This window comes from Bombina bombina, chromosome 1, assembly GCF_027579735.1.
Source record: "Bombina bombina isolate aBomBom1 chromosome 1, aBomBom1.pri, whole genome shotgun sequence".
Lineage (NCBI taxonomy): Eukaryota > Metazoa > Chordata > Amphibia > Anura > Bombinatoridae > Bombina > Bombina bombina.
This window is the reverse complement of record NC_069499.1, coordinates 709,860,178-709,885,652: the sequence shown is the minus strand read 5'-3', so window position 1 is coordinate 709,885,652 and position 25,475 is coordinate 709,860,178. Positions and strand designations below refer to the sequence as shown.

Below are 25,475 nucleotides of genomic sequence, written 5' to 3'. Positions count from 1 at the left end.
TCATTGTTGTGCCATATGTTCTCCACTTGATGATGACGACTGTGTTCCCTGGTATATCTAATGTCTTGGAAATTCTTTTTACCCGTCTCCTGACTGATACCTTTTAACAATGAGATCCCTCTGGTGCGGTGCTAACTTGCACGTTATTGTCACCGCTCACTTTTCTACAGCGCTGGTATTACAGGTTTTTATAAACCTGGTGTTAAAAGACAAGAAGTGAGCGTAGAGCAAAATTGAGCTCCATACCGCACTCCAATACCAGCGCTTCTTAAGTCAGCGGTGAGCTGGTTATACATGCTCATGCATGATTTCCCCATAGACATCAATGGGGAGAGCCGGCTGAGAAAAAGTCTAACACTTGCAAAAAAGCAGCGTTTAGCTCAGTAATGCAGCCCAGTTGATTCCTATGGGGGAACCTAACACCCTAACATGAACCCCGAGTCTAAACACCCCTAATCTTACACTTATTAACCCCTAATCTTCCGCCCCGACATCGCCGCCACCTACATTATACTTATTAACCCCTAATCTGCCGCTCCGTACATCATTGCCACTATAATAAACATATTAACCCCAAAACCGCCGTACTTTGTATCTAGCTTAGGCTTTATTTTTATTTTACAGGCAAGTTTGTATTTATTTAAACTAGGTAGAATAGTTACTAAATAGTTATTAACTATTTAATAACTACCTAGCTAAAATATATACACAAAAGTTTTGAAGAGCCGACATCCATTGTCAACGAAGCCGGGAGAAGTCTTCATCCAAGCGGCAAGATATCCTCAACGAAGCCGACAAAAGTGGTCTTCCAGATGGGCAGAAGTCTTCATCCAGACGGCATCTTCTATCTTCATCCATCCGACGCGGAGCGGGTTCATTTTCAAGACATCCGATGCGGAGCATCCTCTTCTTCCGACGACTATCCGACGAATGAAGGTTCCTTTAAGTTACGTCATCCAAGATGGCGTCCCTTAGATTCCGATTGGCTGATAGAATTCTATCAGCCAATCGGAATTAAGGTTGAAAAAATCCTATTGACTGATTGGATCAGCCAATAGGATTGAGCTCGCATTCAATTGGCTGTTCCATTCAGCCAATAGAATGCAAGTTCAATCCTAAAGGCTGATTGGATCAGCCAATAGGATTGAAGTTCAATCCTATTGGCTGATCCAATCAGCCAATAGGATTTTTTCAACCTTAATTCCGATTGGCTGATAGAATTCTATCAGCCAATCGGAATCTAAGGGACGCCGTCTTGGATGACGTAACTTAAAGGAACCTTCATTCGTCGGGTAGTCGTCGGAAGAAGAGGATGCTCCGCGTCGGATGTCTTGAAGATGGACCCGCTCCGAACCGGATGGATGAAGATAGAAGATGCCATCTGGAAGAAGACTTCTGCCCGTCTGGAGGACCACTTCTCCCGGCTTAGATGAAGACTTCTCCCCGCTTTGTTGAGGTCTTCTTGCCGCTTCGCTGAGGACTTCTCCAGGTTTCGTTGTGGATGGATGTCGGCTCTTCAAAACTGTAAGTGGATCTTCAGGGGTTAGTGTTAGGATTTTTTAAGGGTGTATTGGGTGGGTTTTATTTTTAGATTAGGTGTTTGGGCTGCAAAAGAGCTAAATTCCATTTTAAGGGCAATGCCCATCCAAATGCCCTTTTCAGGGAAATGGGGAGCTTAGGTTTTTTTAATTAGGGTTTTATTTGGGGAGTTGGTTGTGTGGGTGGTGGGTTTTACTGTTGGGGGGGTTGTTTGTATTTTTTTTACAGGTAAAAGAGCCGATTTCTTTGGGGCAATGCCCCGCAAAAGGCCCTTTTAAGGGCTATTGGTAGTTTAGTTTAGGCTAGGGTTTTTTTTTTATTTTGATAGGGCTATTAGATTAGGAATAATTAGTTTAAATATCTTGTAATTAGTTTTTTATTTTCTGTAATTTAGTTTTTTTGTAATTTAGCTAATTGTATTGAATTTAGTTAATTGTATTTAATTTAGGTAATGTTAGGTGTTAGTGTAAGGCATGTTAGGTTTTATTTTGCAGGTAAATTTGTATTTATTTTAGCTAGGTAGTTATTAAATAGTTAATAACTATTTAGTAACTATTCTACCTAATTAAAATAAATACAAACTTGCCTGTAAAATAAAAATAAACCAAAGCTAGATACAATGTAACTATTAGTTATATTGTAGCTAGCTTAGGGTTTATTTTATAGGTAAGTATTTATTTTTAAAGGGACAGTATACTGTAACATAGTTTTTTCCTTAATGTGTTTACAATTGCTTTTTTTACCAATTGCAGACTAAAAAATGTATGAAAATTAGCTTTTTAAAGTTTAGTTGTGTATATTAAAGCTCTGATTTTGTGTTTTGAAGCTACAACCTAATAAAATGGGTTGAGCTTGTTGGTATAATCAGACCTCATTACTTTATCACATTATGTACACGTACCTGCTTCTTTATCTTATATCTGTCCATAAAACAATCACCAGTACTTTGAGAGAACAATGGAAAATTAACATTTTATTACCTTATCTCTGCTATATCCTACTGGGAGTGTAATATCTTCTGCTGGCTGTGTTTATAAAGCTTATCTATAGCTTGGACCTGCGGCCACAAACTTTCAGAATAGGTGGGGATACCACAAGCTAAATCAACTATTTCAAATGCCAATATAAGGCTAAAGGAGCTACTTGTAAACAATTTAATACACTCCAGCAGGTAAAGTGGATCATTGGGAACAAATTAAAGTGAAGAAAAATTTTGAGTAAACTGTCCCTTTAAATAGGAATTATTTAGTTATTAATAGTAGGTTTGATTTAGATTTAATTATATTTAAGTTAGGGGGTGTTAGGGTTAGGGGTTAATAACTTTAGTATAGTGGCGCCGATGTTAGGGGTGGCAGATTAGGGGTTAATAAATGTAGGTAGGTGGTGGCGATGTTAGGGACGGCAGATTAGGGGTTAATACTATTTAACGAGTGTTTGAGATGCTGGAGTACGGCAGTTTAGGGGTTAATATGTTTATTATAGTGGTGGCGATGTCCGGAGCAGCAGATTAGGGGTTAATAATTTTATTATTGTGTTTGCGATGTGGTAAGGCCTCGGTTTAGGGGTTAATAGGTAGTTTATGGGTGTTAGTGTACTTTGTAACACTTTATTTATGAGTTTTATGCTACAGCTTTGAAGTGTACTACTAACTTTAGAATGCGTTACAAATATTGACAGGATAGGCTATGAAAATCCCATTGAAAAAAAACTTTACGCAATTTGCGTAAATTGATTTGCGGTAAGGCAAAAAAAAAGTGTGCAGTGCCCCTAAACCTGCAAGACTCGTAATACCAGCGGTAGTGAAAAAGCAGCATTATAACCTGATAACGCTGCTTTTTCACTATAATGAAAAACTCGTAATATAGCAGTTTGTGACTTTGCAAACCTAAAAAAGACAGGTAGCATTAATACATATTGCTTCATAAGCATATTATAATCACTTTAGCTATAACACAAAGTTGCTATTTATGTACTAAATGCACAGTACTAAGTTGTTTTTTTATGTGTCTAAGGTATCTTTTTTATAATAAGACCGAGAAATCCACCAAGGGAATTTTTAGAAAATACAATTTTTAGAAGCACAAGTTGTTTACATACATTCATTCTTTTTATATGTTCATTTATTTATATGTTTTTTATGCCTGTGAGAGCATAAAATTTAAGCTTGGCCAACCAAACATTGTAATGTATAGTTTTTAGAAAATAGAATTGTTCTTGACTATTTATAGATTTGTTCATAAATATTTATTTAGCCCACTTAAAGGGAATTAGCTACACATTTTGAATAAGATAGATACCAATTGAATGTAAAAGGTGTGTTATTGAATCTCACACCAAGACATACCGATTCATTTAAACATACCTAAAGGTAGTACTCTTTTATTTATTAAACTGACACATCACATTACTAGCGCAAATAACCAATTTATTATTTATTCTTTTTTAATTTATTTTAATAAATTCTCTAAAATTATCTGGTGTCCAATAGTTATTTATTTCCCTTCATATTGGGTATGAGTTTCTATTCTTATCCATCAGTCACTTCAGTTTCAGACAAAGGAAGTAATTACTGATCCGAATGGCAGGTATCTCATTGTTAGGGGGCGCATCCAAAACACCCCGGTCACTATATAGTAATGTGTACGCCCCTAATGAGAAGCAAGATACATTTTTTTTAGGCAAATATCACATCTCCTGACGCAGTGGCCCCAATCTCAAATCATTTTAGCAGGTGATTTTAATATTTCTTTATTAAAAATACAATTAAAAAAAACTAACAAACAAACAACATAGACATAACAATATTGCGAAAGCCATAAGGGACTCCTTAGCTATGCACAATATCCTTGACTTGTGGGAGGCTAAATACGGACCTTCACTAGACTATACATATTATTTCTACGCACATAGGTCTTACTCTAGGTTGGACTATATTTTTGTCAGCCAGACGCTGATACCCAATGTCATCTCCTCTTCTATCCAACCATGTGCATGGTCTGACCATTCACTCACACAAATAGAACTGACAGGCATTATCAATACACACAGACAACGTTCATGGACCTTTGACCCGACGATACTTAATTCCCAACATACACACCAGACTATATCCAAGAGACTAGAAGAATATTGGTCTTTAAATGAAGGGACAACCATTAACTCCATTAACACATGGGCGGCATATAAACCATATCTTAGGGGTTTATTATTAAAGGAAAAATCGATAGTTATTAAAAAAAAAATAATGAGACAAATAATAAAACTACAGACAGAGATAAGGGACTTGGAGATACATCACCAAAAAACACTATCTACATCTACTTTTCAATTGCTTCAAACAAAAAGAAAGGCTCTAGCCAAAATCATAGTTTCCAAATGGATTAGAGCTATTCAGAAATTAAAGGCCCATTATTACGTGTATTCTAACAAGCCAGACAGATATCTAGCTAATAAACTACGAGAAAGGGTAAAGAACTTCTCTATCCCTCTATTACAAAAAGCTGATGGTACACGTACATCCCACCCCCAAGAGATAGCAGATACATTTGGGGAATATTACACCTTTACACCTCTCTTTATGATGGTAAAAAAGGGGAACAGACCCCCCATACACAGGAACTACTCAATAAATTTGTGGCTAATGCTAAACTTAATACATTAAGCAAACATGATAGCGAGGAACTGAATGCTGACATCACGGCAGGCTAAATCCAACTGGCAATTAATGGGTAAAGCACCGGGACCTGATGGTTTCCCAGGAGAGTATTATAAAATATTTAAGTCGGAACTAGTTCCTCATCTGCAAAAATTCTGCAATGATGTTATGCAGGGCAAAATTATACCGTCTGAAGTGTTGAGCTCTAAAATTGTAGTGATCCCCAAGCTAGGTAAGAACCCCGAGAAGTACCAGAGCTATAATCCGATATGCCTGATAAATCAGGATGTTAAAATCGGCTTAAGAAATTGGCCCCACTTCTGGTCCACCCGGTGGGTTTTATATCAGATAGGGAAGCACCAGATAACATGAGGAGAACGATAACCCTGGTAGACTACTTAAGGGGGAAAGGAACGCCTTCTCTGCTCCTTTCTTTGGATGCGGAGAAGGCGTTTACAGAATTGATTGGATTTATATGACCTCAATTCTGACAGAAATGGGTTTTGGGGGGCCTTTATGAAGGCATCAAAAAAGGAATATATTCTAACCCGACAGCGACCATTAGGGCAGCGGGATTCCAATCTAAGACTATAGATGTCTTAAATGGTACCCGCCTCTGGTACTCTGCTTGTCTGTCCACTCTGCCTGTTTACCCCAAAACTGCTGGATTGATTTACTGCTGCTGAACTCTGCTTGTCTGACCACTCTACCTGTTTACCGCTAAACTGCTGGATAGATATACTATTGCTGAATTCTGTCTGTCTGACTACTCTGCTTGATTAACCCCTATTGCTCTGGATTGCCTCTCTGTTGCCAAACCTTGCCTGACCGACCATCCTAGTGGTTTATCTCTGGACTGCTTTACCGTTGCCAAACCCTGCATTGCCGGACCATTCTAGTGGTTTACCTTTAAACTGCCTTTCTCTGATTCCCTGCCTGTTGCCGCCGAAGACTATCCTGCCTGTGGTGAGTGCTGCTTACCTCATCTTGCAAACTTTCTCTGCTCTGGGATATTCCCTATCATTCCGGCTCAACGCCGGGATAAGATGACTACTGGCCGAGTTCGGTCTGATAGTAGAGTATCCCACGAGCATTGCACTAAGAAGTCAATTACATACTTCGGCATCAAACTATCAGACACATACCACAATCTATATGATCTGAATTATGTCCCACTATATAATACAATCACGATCTGAAAAAGTGGAGAACTTATACATTTTCCTGGTACGATAGGCTTTCAGCGATTAAAATGAACATTCTCCCAAGAATTTTGCATCTCTTCAGGGCACTTCCAATAGCGGTATCTAGATCGGACTTACATAAACTACAAGCTTTCCTAAACAGTTACCCAAGAGGAGACAGAAGAGGGAGAATAGCCTTGCATATATTATCTCGACACAGACAGACAACTAGGAGGTGTAGGCCTCCCAAATCTGACAGAATATTTTCATGCGGCCAGACTAGCACAAGCCTCTTTATTGGGCAAGAATGATTATAATATTTTATGGACCAGACTTGAAACGGATCTAGGGGGATACAAATCTTCGGCAGACATATTATGGGATTCAGAACACACATATGGCAGTCATACTTACAGAACACTTGCCACAGCTGATACAATTGGGGTTTGGAAATCACTTACTGGGTCCTTGAATCTCATTCACACAAACTCTAGGACCAAACCAATTAAATTTATTTTACACCCAGATTTGCCTAAACAAGTGGGGAAGTGGTTTAACAAGGGATTCTATAGGGTAGCTAACTTCCTCGACGGAAATCATATACAGACATACTCCCAAATTCAAGATAGAATCCAACCACTGAAATTACACTGGTTCCTTTATCTTCAGATTTCCTCTGCCATACATAAATATTACTATCCCTGGTCCCCACAGACACTCACAACATTAGAATGTATATGCACTACCCCAAACAGACTGAAGAAATTGATCTTGATACTATATTTAACTCTTCAGGGAGCTAAAACTCCACACCATTCGACAATAGTAGATAAATGAGAACAGGTGACTGGACTGGACCTCCCACGAAATGAATGGGACCCGATTCTACATGACTCAAGTAAGGGACTGATTAATGCTGATCTCAAAGAGAACTGCATCAAGACGGTCTTTAGGTGGTACCTAACCCCGGAGAAAACATGCCATTTCTCCCCAGATGGTACAAAGCAATGTTATAGAGGGTGTAGGGCAAGGGGGACCTATACATGTGGTGGGATTCCCCCGGGATCAGGGCTATCTGGAAGCAGCTCCAGAGACTCCTAGGCAGAATTCTGCAAGAACCTATTATTCTGACAGTAGCTCAGGTTCTCTTGAACCATAGAATTAAACCATACAACAAAGCAATTAACACATTCATTAGGATTCTGTGTACTGCAACTATGGTCTGTATAGCCAGATACTGGAAAGTAGGGGCACCATCCTGGTCTGAGGTACTTGATAAAATAGAGCACATATATACTATGTCAGAATTAGCTGCCTCCATACAAGGGACTAGGGAACAATTTATTAAAATATGGTTTTATTGGATAATGCAAGAGCAGGAATAATAGAGGAATCATTGTGCTAATAGAGGTCAAGTGCTATTGTATAAAAAGTTAGAAATAACTAGAGAACTAACCCTTTCAGATTTTTAGGACTCACTTACCAGACACAATTCTCCTCTAAGAAAGAGATGAGACTTGATTTGGGCAGATTAGTGTGTAGTTGTTCACTAATAGTACCACAGAAATTTAGGTTGAGAATGTTATTTATGTTTTATAATGTGCATGTTATCACGATACAAGGTGTAAGATAAGTGGATTTCAATGTAGCATCTTAAGGTATATGTAAAGGATGAAACTAGGTCCTTGAGTTGACAAGTCTGAATTTGATTACTAGATAATTACTGTTTTGTTAGATCTAATCAATGTTTTTGTTTGTTGCATCGAAATGAGGGCATTTTAAAAAAAAATTAAATTTTTTTAGAGCGACGATAAAAGTAGTTTATATTGTAAGGTATTAAAATAATTTTTGTACATAGAGACAGTATACCCAAAGCAGTTTTGAAACTGCAATATTTGTGGTTTTTGGATGGATTCATGTTTACTCACAGATCCAACTGCCCCTAACCTTAAGGGGACAGTAAAGTCAATAATTCAGATAGAACATGCAAGTATAACAAATTTCCAATTTACTTCTGTTGTCAAATTTGCTTTGTTCTCTTGGTATCATTTATTGAAGAGTAAAACTAGGTAGGCTCACAAGAGCTCAGGAGTGTGCACGTGTCTTTAGTACTCTATAGCAGCCGTGTTTTGCAACATTGTATATACAAAGCTACAGCTAATGTTGCAAAACACTTCTGCCATAGAGTACTAAAGACATGTGCTTGTGCAATGCATAAAAGACAGTGCTGCCAGAAACACTGTCATGAGTTACACAAGCAAAAGCAGAGCATGGAAGTGCACTATGCTTACTTTATATAGCACAGGCAGTATGCATTTGCATTTAATGTTCACAAATAGAAAGTTGTACTTCAGCCACAGCTCTAAACTTTACATGGCATTATCAGTATTAATCCCCAGCGCGCCAAACAAACTTGGGCTTCAAGGGTAACCATTCCAGGTTAACATACAGAATTTTTCAGCGGATTATAAATATATACACATTTTTTTTTATCTCTTTAGAATATGTTAGGGGGGACACACACAAAATTATATAGTAATTTTAAAGTTTTATAACACCACTCCATAAGAACTTTACAAACTTGTAGGTACTCTCAACCAAAGCACACCCACTGGAAACTGTCATTAGAAATACCCCCTATCAGTTTTTCCCAGTCTTATACAAACACCCTCCCAGCCTTAGTGCTATCATGAAAATCTCACACATGCACAGACCTGCATGTTACAAGTTTGAAATGTATGTACTCATTTTAGACTAGATTACTAGTGGTGCTATAACTGTAGCTCACAAGCTATAAGGAGTGTATTGCGTCTCTTTGCATGTGTCGGAAGTAGCGCGTATTGCAAGTTAACGGTTGACGCGTTCGCTTGAGCACAATTGAATTTACAGCATATCTGGATAGCGCAACTTCAGAGGTCTGGTTAAAGGGCTATGAAACCAAAATTTCTCCTTTCATGATTCAGATAGAGTATGCAATTTCAATTTCAAGCAACTTTCTAATTCCCTAATATTATACATTTTTCTTCGTCCTCTTGGTATCATTTTTGGTTCAGCACTCTGGGTAGAGCTTGCTGACAATCAGCAAGCGCTACCCCAGTGCTCAACTAAAAATGGTCCGGCTCCTAAGCTTACATTCCTGCTTTTTTCAAATAAAGATACCAAGAGAATTACGAAAAACTGATAATAGGAGTAAATTATAAAGTTGCATACAGATTTATGTAGCTGTGAATGCAACTGTTTCCGCACAAGCCTTCAGGACCGCTGCTCCTTAACTCATCCTCCCCCTCTGAGGCTGCGGACAGCAATCATCCCGATCGGAAATGATCGGGATGATTGACACCCCCTGCTAGTGGCCGATTGGCCGCGAATCTGCAGGGGGCGGCATTGCACAAGCATTTCACACAAAATGCTTGCATCTTCATAAATCGGCCCCATAATCTGAATCATGAAAGAAAAGATATTTGGGTTTAATATCCCTTAAATTGTAACGCTCAACAACAAAAAAGTTGCCTAAATCACATCAAAACTATATTTAAAAGTACAGTTACACTCATAATAAAACTGTCAAATAAATATTAATAAAAACATTGCATAAAAAAAATCTCAGGTGTTAGAATAAAAAGGCATTCAAAGGGGTTTAACAGTGTGTGTATATATATTTATTTTTTTACCCACTTTTTGCTCCCCTTTGAAATCTATGGGGAAATACGTTAAAACGTTCGATATTCGAAGTTCAGATTTTTCTGCATATCGGGTTAGCGCTTGTGCGAAAACTTTTTACTTTCAACTTGTAATATGTGTGCAACCCGACATTCGCAGAAAGCTTACTACAAGCAAATTTGACACGCGAACAGGAACAATAAATTGCGCTACATTCGTAATCTAGCTCTTTATGTTCTTTTCTTTCTTTCTATTTACCAGGATCAACCTGAAAATTTTCTCAAAAATAAAAATAACAAACAGTGATATTTGAAAGCAAACCTGAACAAGTATTTCCACAGATAAGAGCCTCATGCAGAATCTGATCATCCATAAAGTGTAAACTTTAGGGTCTGAAGGGATGGTTAGGCCTATTCACATTACATGTTATCCAATAGGCATTTTAATTTACCAATTTTTTTTTCCTCTCATTTCTATGGCATTCATAAGTAAACATGAAGGAAATTGTCTGTAAAGAAATAAAGAAAGCCTATTCTTGTAAAGGTACTTTTATTGATGACCAAATTTGAAACTGTAGATCGCTTAAATGGACAGTAAAGTCATAATTAGACATTTATGATTCAGATAGAGAATACAATTTTTAACAACTTTCCAATTTACTTCTATTATTTAAATTGCTTCCTTCTCTTGTTATCCTAAACTGAAAGCTTTGTCTAGGTAGGCTCAGGAGCAGCAAAGAACCTAGGTTCTAGCTGCTGATTGGTGGCTGCATATATATACAGATTGTCATTGACTCACTAATGTGTTCAGTTAGAAACCAGTAGTGCATTTGATACCAAAAGAATTAAGCAAATTTGATAATAGAAGTAAACTGGAAAGTTGTTTAAAATTGTGGAGAATGAAGAATTCCAAAAACTCAAACCTTAGGGTTTTTGGAATCAGCCTCTGAATAGTCAAAAGACAAGAGATAAGATGACCAATACTAAAGTGGTCACGCTCAAAAACAGCTAAACAATTAATAATTTGCAAAAAAAAAACAGTTTTAAAAGCCCTTAAAATATTTACAACGCAGTGCTTAATGGTTGATATCTGCTATGTAAATATATAAAACAATGACTTTAATATCTTGAAACTTAAGGCATTTGAAGATTACTTGTCTGAGTTTGGTTTTGGTAGTTGTGTGCCCTTTCCACATCAATGGGCAAGACATTTGGCTGAATGCCTAGTAATTTTGAGAAGATGAACGCTGTAAAGACGAGGAGGTCTTTGCCCTTAACCCCTTCAAGGACTCCAACTATGCGTAAATTGTTACGGCGACTACGATTTTCTATGTCCTTAACTTGCTCTTGTAAAGATTTATTTTGTATGATTAACTGTTGAAGTGAGGTATTTGCCTCTACCTGCCTTCTCCTCCACATCAAGAGATCCTTGCCTCTGCCGTAGAGAGTCGCGTGGCATATTGCTGAACCTCACTAGTGAGTGTGTCCATTCCTGCTAGTAAGGATTCCATCTTGGGCAAGAAGAACAATTTAAGTTCCTGCATGAGTTGGCTTTGGTCTCCTGAGTGCTTCACAGCATCCTCCTCATGGGGGCTAATTTCAGCATGAACCTCTATCGCAGTGTTTTTCAACCATTGTGCCATGGCACACTAGTGTGCCGTGAGAGATCCTCAGGTGTGCCACGGCAGACTGACAACAGTGTGACATTTTTTAAATTTTGCTTGTTTTTTATTCTGGGCCGTTTTTTTATTTTGAGTGAGATGATGACTGAGGGTAACAGCGCAGCGGCAGCTCGCTTCCCCGACCCGTGTTCACACTTGGAAGGAACCCCCACCCACAACACGTGTCTAGTGCCAGCTCTACACGCCGCCCCCACCCACCACAACACGTGTCTAGTGCCGGCTCTACACGCCGCGACACTTCAATCCCCCATGCATGCTGGCGCAGCTTTGCTCCTCCTCCTGAACAGTTACAGCCAGCGGGGGTGTCCCTCTTTCAAATTTTGAAATATTGGGAGGTATGTGACAGGCTCATCAGGCATCATTTACAACCATGACATATTGACATTCATTCACAGACAATCATTATGAATGTTTGTGAATGAATGTCAATATGTCACGTATAGTTTGTAGGAGGCATGGCATGACAGCATAGTACAGTGTATATATATATATATATATATATATATATATATATATATATATATATATATATATATATATATATATATATATATATATATATATGCTGTATTAGGCTACAATGTGTGATTTTGTAATATTTTGGGATGGTGGTGTGCCGCAGGAATTTTTAATGTAAAAAAGTGTGCAACGGCAAAAAAAAAAGGTTGAAAATCACTGCTCTATAGTATGATTTTCAGCAGACTTAGATTTGTAACTCATATTGTCCTTGATAGGAGGTGATAATTTCTGGAAGTATTTATCTACCCTCATCAGGAGGGTGCAGGTTTGGGATGGTTATCCCACTGTGGGAGTATAGAATTGTAGTGCAAGGTAGAAATGATTCTGCAGGTAACACTTGATGGAGTGTCCCCAGAGGCCAGCAGTGTATAAGGTTACAATGTGTTAGTACCAAAGTTAGAGACAGTGTCATGTAAAGTTGCATAACAAATATTGTGTGTTCACAGTGCTAGGATGTAGCCCATCAGAAAGGAAAAAATGTAGCTATACCAGCTATAAGTAGTATACAATAGATAGGGGCCCAAGCCCATCAGCAGGGAAAGTCAAGTCTAATAGCACAGGCTCACTATACAGGAAGGTAGTACTTTTGATAAAGTGATGTCTGCAGATGATAATTAAAGGCAGGGGGTCCAACAATTTATGCTCACTTGCTTTGGAGCGATGGTAAGTGATCTCTGAGGTATCTGTAGAGGTCCCTTCGTATCATGTAACAGGGGGCAGCGCTGTAAATGTCCTGTGCTGAGTTGCAACCAGGCTGAAAAAATTTAGCTATACCAGCTATATGTCCAGAAATATAAAAGGTAGAAATGCTGTGATGCAGAGGGTAATATCTACCTATTAGCATACCACCATCAAGGATTAATGCTGCACTTAGTGCGAGTAGGCCTTTAAACCCTTCCAGCCGGCCACGTGTGCATAAATAGGGTGCAGTTGTCCAACAGTTGTTAAGTGGCCTTATTGTTGCTCCACACGTCTTGGTCGGTTAAACCGTGGTGTATACATTTGATCAAAACAGCCAACAATATGACCGTAAGCAGCACTGTGTGGGCCCCTGTCTTACTATCCCAGAATCGGTATGTCCGTTATAAACTACCATGTGGAATAGGCTTCGTACCCGGTACAGCTATTGTCAAGGATCAAAGCATTCCCAATATGTTCAGTAGTACTCACTCAGGTAGTTTTAGTGATAAGCTGCAATCAATCCGTTGAGATGATCCGTTGCGAAGCCTGCAATGATTGTGTCTTGCGGTATCTGTGCCACAGTAAAATGACGTTGTATCAAGAGTCCCTTTACAGTGATGAGACTTCCAGGGGTAAGGGTAATAGTATTACCCTTCACAAAATAGATAGGTGGCCGGCACAACACAAGAGTGCAATGTCCAACAAGCCGGTTTTGTTTGGATGAGATAGCACTGGGTTTTAAGGCTAAATTATCAAGACTCTTCACAGAGCTTTCATCCGTGCTACCGTCTGTTAATCTCGCCCACTGGAAGTCTGTTTAACTTTAATATCTATTTAATTTATTACATAACAACTGGGAAAACACAGTAAGATGGTATCCCCATCTGGCTTGCCCACATGGCTGCTTTACTATTGCCTATAAATTTTCCATGAGACAAACTGCTGTGGCAGAGCCTTGATCCTAAAATGGCAGCCTACTCTTCAAGTCCACATGGGTTTATATAGCCGTTGCAGATTTGTTTTATTTTCTTCTTAGAGAAAAAGACAAACAATGCATTTAAACATTTGTCATTCTGCAGTTACTGGACAAATGGAAGAAATGTCTATGTCGTTATGAACACCATAGCAGGAGTCAGGACTAAAGCATTGCTCTATCAAGGTGAAAAACTGGGGACACCCAATTTCTTTTTACTAATGAGAGTGCAATGAATCATCAGAATCTATAAAATACTTTAGAATATCATAACTTCCATAAAAGCCATTCTCTGAGGTGAAATCAATTCCCATTCCCTTACACAGAGAAGATACCACAGGGGAATGATATCTGCTAGGAAAAAAGTCTGTACTGCTTCTTAAACAATGTCTAAACTTTTGGTAATGTAGTTCTGGGTTATTAAGGACCATGACTGAATTTTCAGACAGGGCCCATGTTCTCAGTTTATTGTAAATTGCTTAGAATTCCAAATGTTCCTCCAGAAACAGCACATGCTGGACCTTAAAGCGAAGCATACAGTATCCCAAACGTGTTCTTAAGGATGCACCAAGGTCTATCAAGTTTGTAGATTTGTAAAGTTGTTCTATATATGGAGTGGCAAACATGCCCTGCTGGATTATATAATACATTCAGATAACCCCATAAATTTCTATTAAAATAGGGGTCACCAACCCTGACAAGACAAGAAACCAGGGCTCCTAAAATTGTACTACCGGCTCCTAATTTTGTGCCCATCTACTTCATCATTTAGTCACAAATGCAATTCTAAGAACAATTCAAAGAATAATAATCCAGGAACCACTTGTGACATAAGTCATGTGTCTGAAAGATTTCAGTGCTTAAAGTGAAAGTAAATCCTAGCAAATAAATGGCACTTTCATTCATGAAGTAGAAGATACTTCATGTAGAAAGCTCCTTAATTTGATTCAACCGATCGCCGCTCTTAGCTCCTACAGCAGCACATGGCTAAAAAATGTTTTGGCTAAGAGGTGACGATTTCACCTCTTAGCCAATAGCCGTGCGGTAAATCCGGCTCCCATGGGCGTCAAGCCGGATTTACCGCACAGCTATTGGCTAAGAGGTGAAAACGTCACCTCTTAGCCAAAAATTTTTTTAGCCGTGGGCTGTTGTAGGAGCTAAGAGCGGCTATCAATTAAATCAAATAAAGGAGCTTTCTACATAAAATGTTTTTTGTTAATGTTATGTAGTGGGTGGTACAATGAATCATTTAGCGGATTACAACCCTCTGTACATGGAATCAGTTTTGCAGGTATTTAGAAGATCAATGTGTTTTTTTCTGATTACAAGTTCATAAACACAAAAACAATACTTTTTAGACAGTTGGAAGTAGTACAATTGTTTTTCTTATAGCTTAAAGGAACATGAAACCTGTTTTTTTTAATTGTTCAGATAGAGTAAACAACTTGTTTTTGGCCATGAAATATCGCGATTGCTATTTTTTACAAAATAACTGTTAAACATACATGTTTTAATAAAAAATGCATTAAACTGTACAGAATTTACCAGACAGATGTACAGTAGGATTTGGAGGTCGCATATAGGGAGTAAAGGTACTAGACAGACGTACAGTAAGATTATGAGGTCACAAATAGGGGGTAAAGGTACAAGACAGACATACAGTAGGATTATGAGGTCACATATAGGGGGTATAAGAACCATATAGACAGAAGTACAGTAGGATTATGATGTAATATATAGGGGCATAGGCACCATATAGACAGAAGTACAGTGGGATTATGAGGTCACATATATGGGGGATAGGGACCATATAGACAGAAGTACAGTAGGATTATGATGTAATATATAGGGGCATAGGCACCATATAGACAGAAGTACAGTGGGATTATGATATAATATATAGGAGGAGGTATAGGCACCATATAGACAGAAGTACAGTGGGATTATGATATAATATATAGGAGGAGGTATAGGCACCATATAGACAGAAGTACAGTGGGATTATGATATAATATATAGGAGGAGGTATAGGCACCATATAGACAGATGTACAGTAGGATTTGAGATCACATATAGGGGGGTATAGGTACCATACATACAGACATACAGTGGGCAGCATAGAGCAGTGTAGCGCTAATGAATGATGAGTGAGGGGGCAAGTTATCAGTGGATGTGTTACAAATATCGGTGCACCCCGACACAATGAGCCTGCACACACTGTATACTCTCACATAACCTTCCCATTCTCACCCCTTTTACCAGGCGCTCACCCGCTGCTAACATCACCACTCGGTGTCCCAGAAACAACAGAGACCTCCCCAGTGTCCTGCCATTAACCTGGCAACCGCATACATCTCGCGAGATTAGCGGCTAGCATTCCCAGTAGAGCGGACGCCCTCTGGTTGTGCGAGAGTGCAGGCCAGGTACTGTGTCATGTGATGTCCTTATGTGCTCCTCGGGACTCCACTTGCTGTCTCTGTGGCCTCCAGAATGCTCCACATGTAGCGGTTGCTGGCGATCATCTTTTCTAAAGGCACCCATGTCCCAGTATAGTACTGTAGATTTTGCCGCAACAGCGTTTAAGCCTCTCCTGACATCCTTTGCGCGTAGTAGCACCATCATCTAGACGGACACACAATCCTGATTCTGTACTCTCAGGTCACATTTATTCTTTTTTATCCCGCTGGCAGCCAGAGCACACGGTCACAGATAGAAGGTTTTTTTTGGGGGGGGGTTTTAAACGCATACCCTAGCGGTTTCATATTGCGGTTAATCGCATCATGCGATTAATCGTGCAGCCCTATTCTAGACTCAATACATAATTTTAATGACTTATTGTTACATACCAGAAAAGCATCCTGCAACTGGTCTCACATCTATAAGCTTGTAAGAAGTAGATGAAACATTTAAATATTCATGGTTTGTTAGGAGCCGAAAATGGCCACTAAGCTTCGCCCACCTAATACGTGTATATTTTAGTATGTTAAAGTGCCATAAAACATTTTGGGTTATGTGCCTATTATAAAAGGGTTTACTGAGGTAAAACAGTGTGTGAAAAAAAAAAAAAGTTCTACTGATATGTTCATTTATTGGAAGATTGCAGAAACATGTAATTACTATTTACTACTGCCCCTTTAACTATACCAGACATAAAGTAATACTGTCTTTTTTCTAAGCGTATATTAAAGCATTATTTTAGAACAACAAAATATTTATAACTTAAAGGGACAGTCTAGGCCAAAATAAACTTTCATGATTCAGATAGAGCGTGTAATTTCAAACAATTTTCCAATTTACTTTTATCACCAATTTTGCTTTGTTCTCTTGGTATTCTTAGTTGAAAGCTTAACCTAGGAGGTTCATATGCTAATTTCTTAGACCTTGAAGGCCACCTCTTTTCAGAATGCATTTTAACAGTTTTTCACCACTAGAGGGTGTTAGTTCACGTATTTCATATAGATAACACTGTGCTCATGCACGTGAAGTTATCTGGGAGCAGGCACTGATTGGCTAAACTGCAAGTCTGTCAAAAGAACTGAAATAAAGGGGCAGTTTGCAGAGGCTTAGATACAAGATAATCACAGAGGTTAAAAGTATATTATTATAACTGTGTGGGTTATGCAAAACTGAAGAATGGTTAATAAAGGGATTATCTATAAACAATAAAAAATCTGGTGTAGACTGTCCCTTTAAAAGGGGCACACATTTTTTTTTATTTAAGGGTTCAAATTTTAAGCAGCTTTCTAATTTACTCCTATTATCAATTTTTCTTCATTCTCTTGGTATCTTTATTTTAAAAAGCAGGAATGTAAGCTTAGGAGCCAGCCCATTTTTGGTTCACAGCCCTGGGTAGCGCATGCTGATTGGGGGGGATAATATTAGTAAATTAGAAAGTTACTTAAAATTGCATACTCTATCTAAATCATGAAAGAAGAAATGTGGGTGTTGTGTCCCTTTAATATGTATCTAAAATAATAAATAAACATATTAAACATACATGTATCTGACACGTTATTACACAAGCAGGAACTTACCTTGTTCCAAAGGATTGGTTATTGTTACTGAAAGGAAAAAAAAGCAAAAGTTGGTAAATAATATTTTAAACAACAACCAACAATGTGTGATATTAAATAGATCAAACAGGCAAAACTAAAATGTTTAAAAATAATTTTAGTAAAACCTTAAACCGTTTAAGCAGCACATGAGCATATGCTGAGTGTGCCTGGTGCACCAGCATTTAAACATCACACTTGCTCAGAGAGTCAGTGGTTGTAGTACGATGCATGCTACCATTGGCTCTATCAAAAGGTTAGAGGCGAAGTCTCTGTATAACGGTGCATTACAGCATACGTGCATATGCTGCTGAAACATTGATAGCTTTTACTAGAAACATTTTTTTGGAAATACTAAGTATAAAACAAAAAATGTTTCCTTTTAAGATTTAAATGCACTTCTGCAGTTTTCAGTTTTGGCTATTATGACCCTTTAAATCAACAAAAAAAGAGATATAGAGGTAGATTTAATAATATACAGGTAGCCCTCAGTTTACGCCGGGGTTAGGTTCCAGAAGGAATGGTTGTAAATCGAAACCGTTGTAAATTGAAACCCAGTTTATAATGTAAGTCAATGGGAAGTGAGGGAGTTAGGTTCCAGGCCCCTCTCAAAATTGTCATAAGTAAACCTAATACATTATTTTTAAAGCTTTGAAATGAAGACTTTAAATGCTAGACAGCATTCTAAATCTAATAAAATAATCACACAACACAGAATATATAATTAAACTAAGTTAAATGAACAAAAACATTTGCTAAGCAGAATTATAAACCTAATAAAATAATCACACAACACAGACTTCACTTGCATTTTTCTGCAAACAGTTCTTTCTGTGCATTCCAATCTGGACTGAGTTATAGACAGGAAAATCTTGTTCCTTTGAAATCTGCTCGATAGCTCAGGTCTGGTTAAACTGATTATTTTAAGCTTGCTTGGCTGCAACACAAGCGGAGAGCTCCACCTACTGGCTATTTTAATAAATGCACTGCTTCTCAATGCTTTTCAATAGCAGTCACATGACTGGAAAAAAAGGTTGTTATTCTGAAACGGTGTAAATTGAACCGTTGTAAAACGAGGGCCACCTGTATACCTCTAAGACTCATTACTTTCAATGGTATGCACCTCACTATAGTAACTGCAAGTAAAGCCTGTTTCTTAATCAGTTCTTAGATAACAGCAATATTCAGAGAAAACTATTTCATCCCTTTCAATCTGGGCAAATCTCAGAAAGTATTTAAATGATTGCTAATTTGCTTCACACAACATAACATCTTTAGAAACCATATGACTATAGTGAAATAGACAGTGTTTTAACTACTGCTGGTTCAAAAGTACATTATAATAAAGAGGAAGCAAAGAAACATTACTTCTAGACAGCCAGATATATTGTATATGTATATATGTGGAATGGGAAACACTAGCTACAGCTAATGAAAAATAAAGATTGAAAACAATAATTGTCTAGTTTGAACTATAAAGGAGTTAATTTGATTTAATATTTTCTCGATTTTTCACTGTTACATTCTTATACGAACTTTATAATTTTCTTTATATTTAAATTTTTGTAGCTGTGAATTATAAGGAGAGACTAACTAGATAAAGGGAATGATACTACCATTATTAACAGGGTACTTAGCAACAGTTAGTTAAACGTATTCAAAATAAATCAATACATTCCCTTTTTAGCCCTTCAAAAGGAACCATTGTGTAAAATACATCAGACTATGGGAAGAGTATGAGCAGAAGATCAACTGGCACTGCCATTGAAATGTGGAAATAAAGAACATCTGTTTTAAATCATAATTCTGTTACAGCTCTGGAGCAATCTCCCCATCCCGTTTGTGTATTTTAACAATATATATATACACACACATACATATATACATATATATATATATATATATATATATATATATATATATATATATATATATATATATATATATATCCAAAAAAGCAGTAACCAAGCACTCACGTTTTTAAAGTTCTTTTGTTGCCCAGGTGCGGTGCATATCCAACAATACACACTTAGCAAAAAACAGAGACCGCACTCATAGGTCTTTAAGAAGTCACCTCCGTGATATTTAATATAACGTTTCGGGGTTTCCCCCTTTGTCAAACATTAAAAACAAATGTGCACATACCTGTATAAATACCCCTGTCCCGATCATCCACAACCAGCTCTACATGCAGTGCACTTACACAGTGTACAGAATTTACACACCCCTGAACAAACAAGAAGTACAAGATCAAATACCGTGTGACATGTACGACTACATTCATAATTTATCTGCTACATTGCATTTGTGGCAGATTTTACGTGGGAAAAATGACCGACGATTTACGCATGAGAATGGCAAACCACAGGGCAGCCATACGTGCTGCAATTAAAAATGGAGACTCAGAACAACCGGTCGCCAGACATATCGCCCAGCATAAGCACACAGTGAAGGACTTGAAATATGTAATTATTGACCATGTGCCCCCTTATCAAGAGGGGGAGACCATGGAAGAGTTTTGTTACAGAAGGAGTCCAGGTGGATCCATACCCTGGACACTCTGATACCCAAAGGACTGAACACACACTTTGATTTGCAATGTTTTTTATAAATGATTTTTTGGTCCCTCCCTTTTGTGGTGTAGACAGGTGGGCTATGCTTGAGGAGAGAATAAGAATTGTGAATTCAGGTTAACACATACAGGTATTATTTAAATATTGCTTGTAGCCACTTAACTCATCTTTTATACACATTTTTGAAAGGAATAGTGCATTATGACAATAATGAGATAGTAGGCACATAAGATAGATCATTGTTGGTGCTTGCTTTGATTAATGTTACTAATTTTCTTATGTGCTTCAGTGGATTAAGTATGAGTTTGTCCATAAGAATATTAATGGAGGTAACGAATATAGATTAACTTTACAAAATTTACTAAGGCAATTGCATATTATGTAAAGGGAATAGGAGAGACGTACTGCCTAATGATACCATTTGTTTGTTCATAACATATGAAATAAGTAATTCCGACTGTTCTGTATTGTAAATATATTTTGTTTATGACCGTTGCTTGGTTACGGTCTTATGTATATGCTTTCTTCACAGTTGGCCTGTAAGGGCTTCCGTAGTGACGCGCCGCGCATGCGCATTTGCTCCATGGAGACGCTACCGGAAGTCTATGCAGGCAGAGCTGGTTGTGGATGATCGGGACAGGGGTATTTATAGTGGTATGTGCACATTTGTTTTTAATGTTTGACAAAGGGGGGAACCCCGAAACGTTATATTAAATATCAAGGAGGTGACTTCTTAAAAACCTATGAGTGCGGTCTCTGTTTTTTGCTAAATATATATATATATATATATATATATATATATATATATATATATACACACACACACACACACATACATACTGTGTGTATATATATATATATATATATATATATATATATATATATATATATATATATACACACACATACACATACAGGTAGCCCTCAGTTTACGCCGGGGTTAGATTCCAAAAGGAATGGTTGTAAATCGAAACCGTTGTAAATTGAAACAAAGTTTATAATGTAAGTCAATGGGAAGTGAGGGAGTTAGGTTCCAGGCCCCTCTCAAAATTGTCATAAGTAACCACTAATACATTATTTTTAAAGCTTTGAAATGAAGGCTTTAAATGCTAAACAGCAATTTAAACCTAATAAAATAATCACACAACACAGAATATATAATTAAACCAAGTTAAATGAACAAAAACATTTGCTAAACAGCATTATAAACCTAATAAAATAATCACACAACACAGACTTTACTTGCATTTTTCTGCAAACAGTTCTTTCTATGCATTTCAATCTGGACTGATTTATAGACAGGAAGATCTTGTTCCTTTGAAAACTGCTCGATAGCTCAGGTCTAGTTACACAAATGAATTTCAGCTTGCTTGGCTTGCATATCTTTGCTGCAACACAAGCGGAAAGCTCCAACTACTGGCTATTTTAATCAGTGCACTCCTCCTCAATGCTTTTCAATAGCAGTCACATGACTGGAAAAAAAGGTTGTTATTCTGGAACGGTGCAAATTGAACCGTTGTAAACTGAGGGCCACCTGTATATGTTTATTTCCCAGTTTATAGACCAAAGGCATTTTCAAATCTGCCAGTAGATCAGATAAGTGTTGTGGGATGAAATTGAAAATTTCTCCCAGCTAGTAGTTACATTATTGCTCTCAAGTCAAAAGAAATGGGATTTGCACAATAGTCTGCATCACTACAGTAGCCTCATTTTTTTAAAAAAAAGTTATTCAGTACAAGAATATTTGTCCCAGTGTTAAAACGAAAATTAGCTTAGCTGATATTTTCTAAGTGGTTCACCCTCACACAAACACAAAAAACATTAATTTAGTATAAACCTCCTTATTTGTATCAGTTTTTAATATTCTATTTCTGAGAACCCTCTTTTGTTTTTGTCACCAGGATGTATATATGTCTGGATAGGTGTCGGAACACATTATTATTATTATCAGGTATCTGTAGAGCGCCAACAGGTTCCGCAGCGCTAATGTTAGTTAATGATGCAACATTAGTGAATGATGCCACTTTAAGGTATTGTGTGTATATATATATATATATATATATATATATATATATATATATATATATATAGACACTGTATATATTTTTTATCATGTCAGTAGCAGATTCACCTTTAAATTGGACTTTTTTAACTAATGATTGAAGGCGATTAATTTAAAGCAGGGTCTAGTTTTATTATAGACCCAGGTGATATGTGTCAAGAACAAAATTGTTTATGTAAAATATAGTTCAATTTGCTCCTAGACCATTATTAAAGTTCTACATTGTCTATTTTAAAATTAGAGTATTTGTTGAAATAATGCCTTTAAAAAAAAAAAAAAAAAAAAAACACTTTTAGAGGCCGTGAATATCAACCAGGCTGATCTGCTCTGCTTTTGTCATCCAGGGCCTGATTCTATAAAACTGTAGTCTGGCGACATTCTATAAGAAATAACAGTAGATGTGACAGTATAAAGCAATTTATTAGTGTTAAAACCACAGGGTTACAGACAGCAACATTTCGGGAAACATCCCTTAATCATCACGAAACGTTGCTGTCTGTAACCCTGTGGTTTTAACACTAATAAATTGCTTTATGCTGTCACATCTACTGTTATTTGAAATACATTTTTGGGTTTTGAAAAGTGGCTCACTGTGACTTGCAAGCATACCTGTGTGCTGGACTTATTTCCTGTTGGTTGACATTCCATCAGGAAATGGTTTAAAGTCTATTTTTACCTTTAACTTTGTATCTCATTAAAGGGATTTCCCTTATTTACTGTACAATATAGTGCTCAGTAATATAAGCTATTTTTCTCTATGCTGGTGAGTTTATGAGAATTGGACCCCAGCCTGAACACTAAATTTACATCTCAAATATACTTAAAGTACCATTAAAGTAAAAAAATGTCACTCTCTTATTTATTAATGTAATTTTAAAAAAAGCAACCCTTTAATGCTTTGCGTATAGACCCTGCAAAGTGTTCTACCTGGACCTTTTTAGCGGGTGCACCACCCGGCTAAACTTTTAGCTAATATTGTGCTAAAATTAGATAATATTAAAAATGTTCATTAATTTGATCATTAAATACATTATGCAATTAATTTGTGCTTTGGATATCAGAAAATTATACAAATATTAGAAAATATTACACTGCCCCCACCCGGCTACTTAATATTGCCACGGCTGGCAAACTTAAAATGCAAAGCACAAGTATTGCTTGGGACCCAAAAGGCAATGCTGGCCCCAAACGGAAACTGCCACTAATCCAAGCAACAGCAAATAGTGCTGCCGATTGGATCAACAGCAGTTTGCAAGGGTTAAACACATAACATTAAAGAGTCGCTATTCTTAAAATTATGAGCTTGTCATTTTTTACTGTAATGGACCGTTAAATAAAAAGTTCAAGATCAGCTTCTAATAATAATACAAACTCCACAAAGACATAACTTGCAAATTTGATATAAAACTTATTTTGATCTGGTATTAAAAACAGCATTTGCATTCTCAGAGAAAAACAAAACATTTGTTGTACCTGATAAGATCAAAAAAACTAAATTATTTACGAATCCAAAATTAGTAGATAGAGAGAGAGAACACACAATACATAGTATTTACACACAAAAACACATTGTGTACACACACTAAATATTAATACACTGAATATTACATGTAATTGCATATATTACACATTACATGTAAACACATATAAAGCACACACACATTATACACTGTCTCCTACATTTACTATGTAAACAGTAAATGCCCACACATGCTACATATACTTTACAAGTGTCCTCAAATACTATATAACCTATTGTAATTGTATACACATTAGTGCATTACATAAAATGTACATACGTCCTTTACACACATATTGTACACACAATGAATACAGTTTATTTGTATATTTTCTAAACACAAATACACTTTTTTTTAACCTTCTGCACACAGCAATAAATTGGAAATAGACTGTACACTAACTGTGTAAGCAATACAACTTTATGCCCTCGTACACATTGTTTACATATAGCGTATACACACATTCACTATACACAACACTGCACCCAGACTGCTACTTCCTCATTATGCAGGTTGGGCAAAAGGTTTCCCTTAGACCCAGCTCTCTCTGAAATACCCCCGAATCATCCTCTTACCAAGGCACAGTTCCCAGACGTAGGCATAATAAGACCACAACACCACCAGCCATATAATAATTACAGGCACCCAGGACAGTACCCTCTGGCAGCACCTCAGCCCCCTGGATAGCGCCATCCTGCAGCCAGACTGCATTCTGATCCGAGGCTCGGACCTCAGCTACTAAGGGCTGATTGTCAAATCGGCTCTCGATTGGTCTGGCCCAAGTAAGCAAACCTAATTATTTTTATTAGTAAAAAAAAAATGAGGCTCTTCACTGACCTCTAGTGACAATATATAAATATTACACTAAACGAAATTAAATTCCATGTATTACTTTATCAGGTATACACATAGTTGTAATACAATACCATTTAAAATGAATTGTTATCATAAACATATAAATGTATAAACTGTATAAGGGTTATCAATTCATGCTGTGTTCTATACACTCACACTGAAACTTTCTCTTATATATCTATAGCATGCATGGTGTATTAACTTTTTGTGCTACTCTTGGCCTTGAGAGATCTGCTACCCTGCAAACATTTCCAAACATTTGCAAACATTGTTTCCCCCAAAATCTTCTGCACTAGTTGACCAATGACAAAATATACCCCTGTCTGAGGAGCATAGTAATACCTTTGATGAACAATACTGTAGATGTCCAGCTGTATAGTTTAGCTACATCAAGAGACATAAAGGGTCTGTGTATGTCTCTTAAATTATTTTTTTTAATTTAAAGGGACAGTCTACACTAGAATTTGTATTGTTTAAAAAGATATATAATCCCTTTATTACCCAGATTCCCCAGCTTTGCA

At 37.2% G+C, this 25,475-nt stretch overlaps 1 protein-coding gene across 3 annotated transcripts in view; it reads right to left on the bottom strand.

Moving 5' to 3' along the window:
• The window catches only part of ZDHHC15 (zinc finger DHHC-type palmitoyltransferase 15), a 109,881-nt gene extending 85,071 nt beyond the window's left edge, over window positions 1–24,810 (bottom strand). For 2 of the 3 annotated variants that reach the window (XM_053699199.1, XM_053699200.1), the window contains exons 1-2: window positions 24,675–24,810; window positions 17,927–17,953 (exon numbers count right to left, since the gene is read on the bottom strand). In XM_053699199.1, coding sequence (XP_053555174.1) covers window positions 17,927–17,953; window positions 24,675–24,810 — 163 coding nt within the window. Of the gene's footprint in view, window positions 1–17,926; window positions 17,954–20,089; window positions 20,135–24,674 lie in introns of those variants that run through there. The other variant, XM_053699201.1, reaches the window with a different exon arrangement.
• Between the last annotated feature and the right edge of the window lie 665 nt (window positions 24,811–25,475).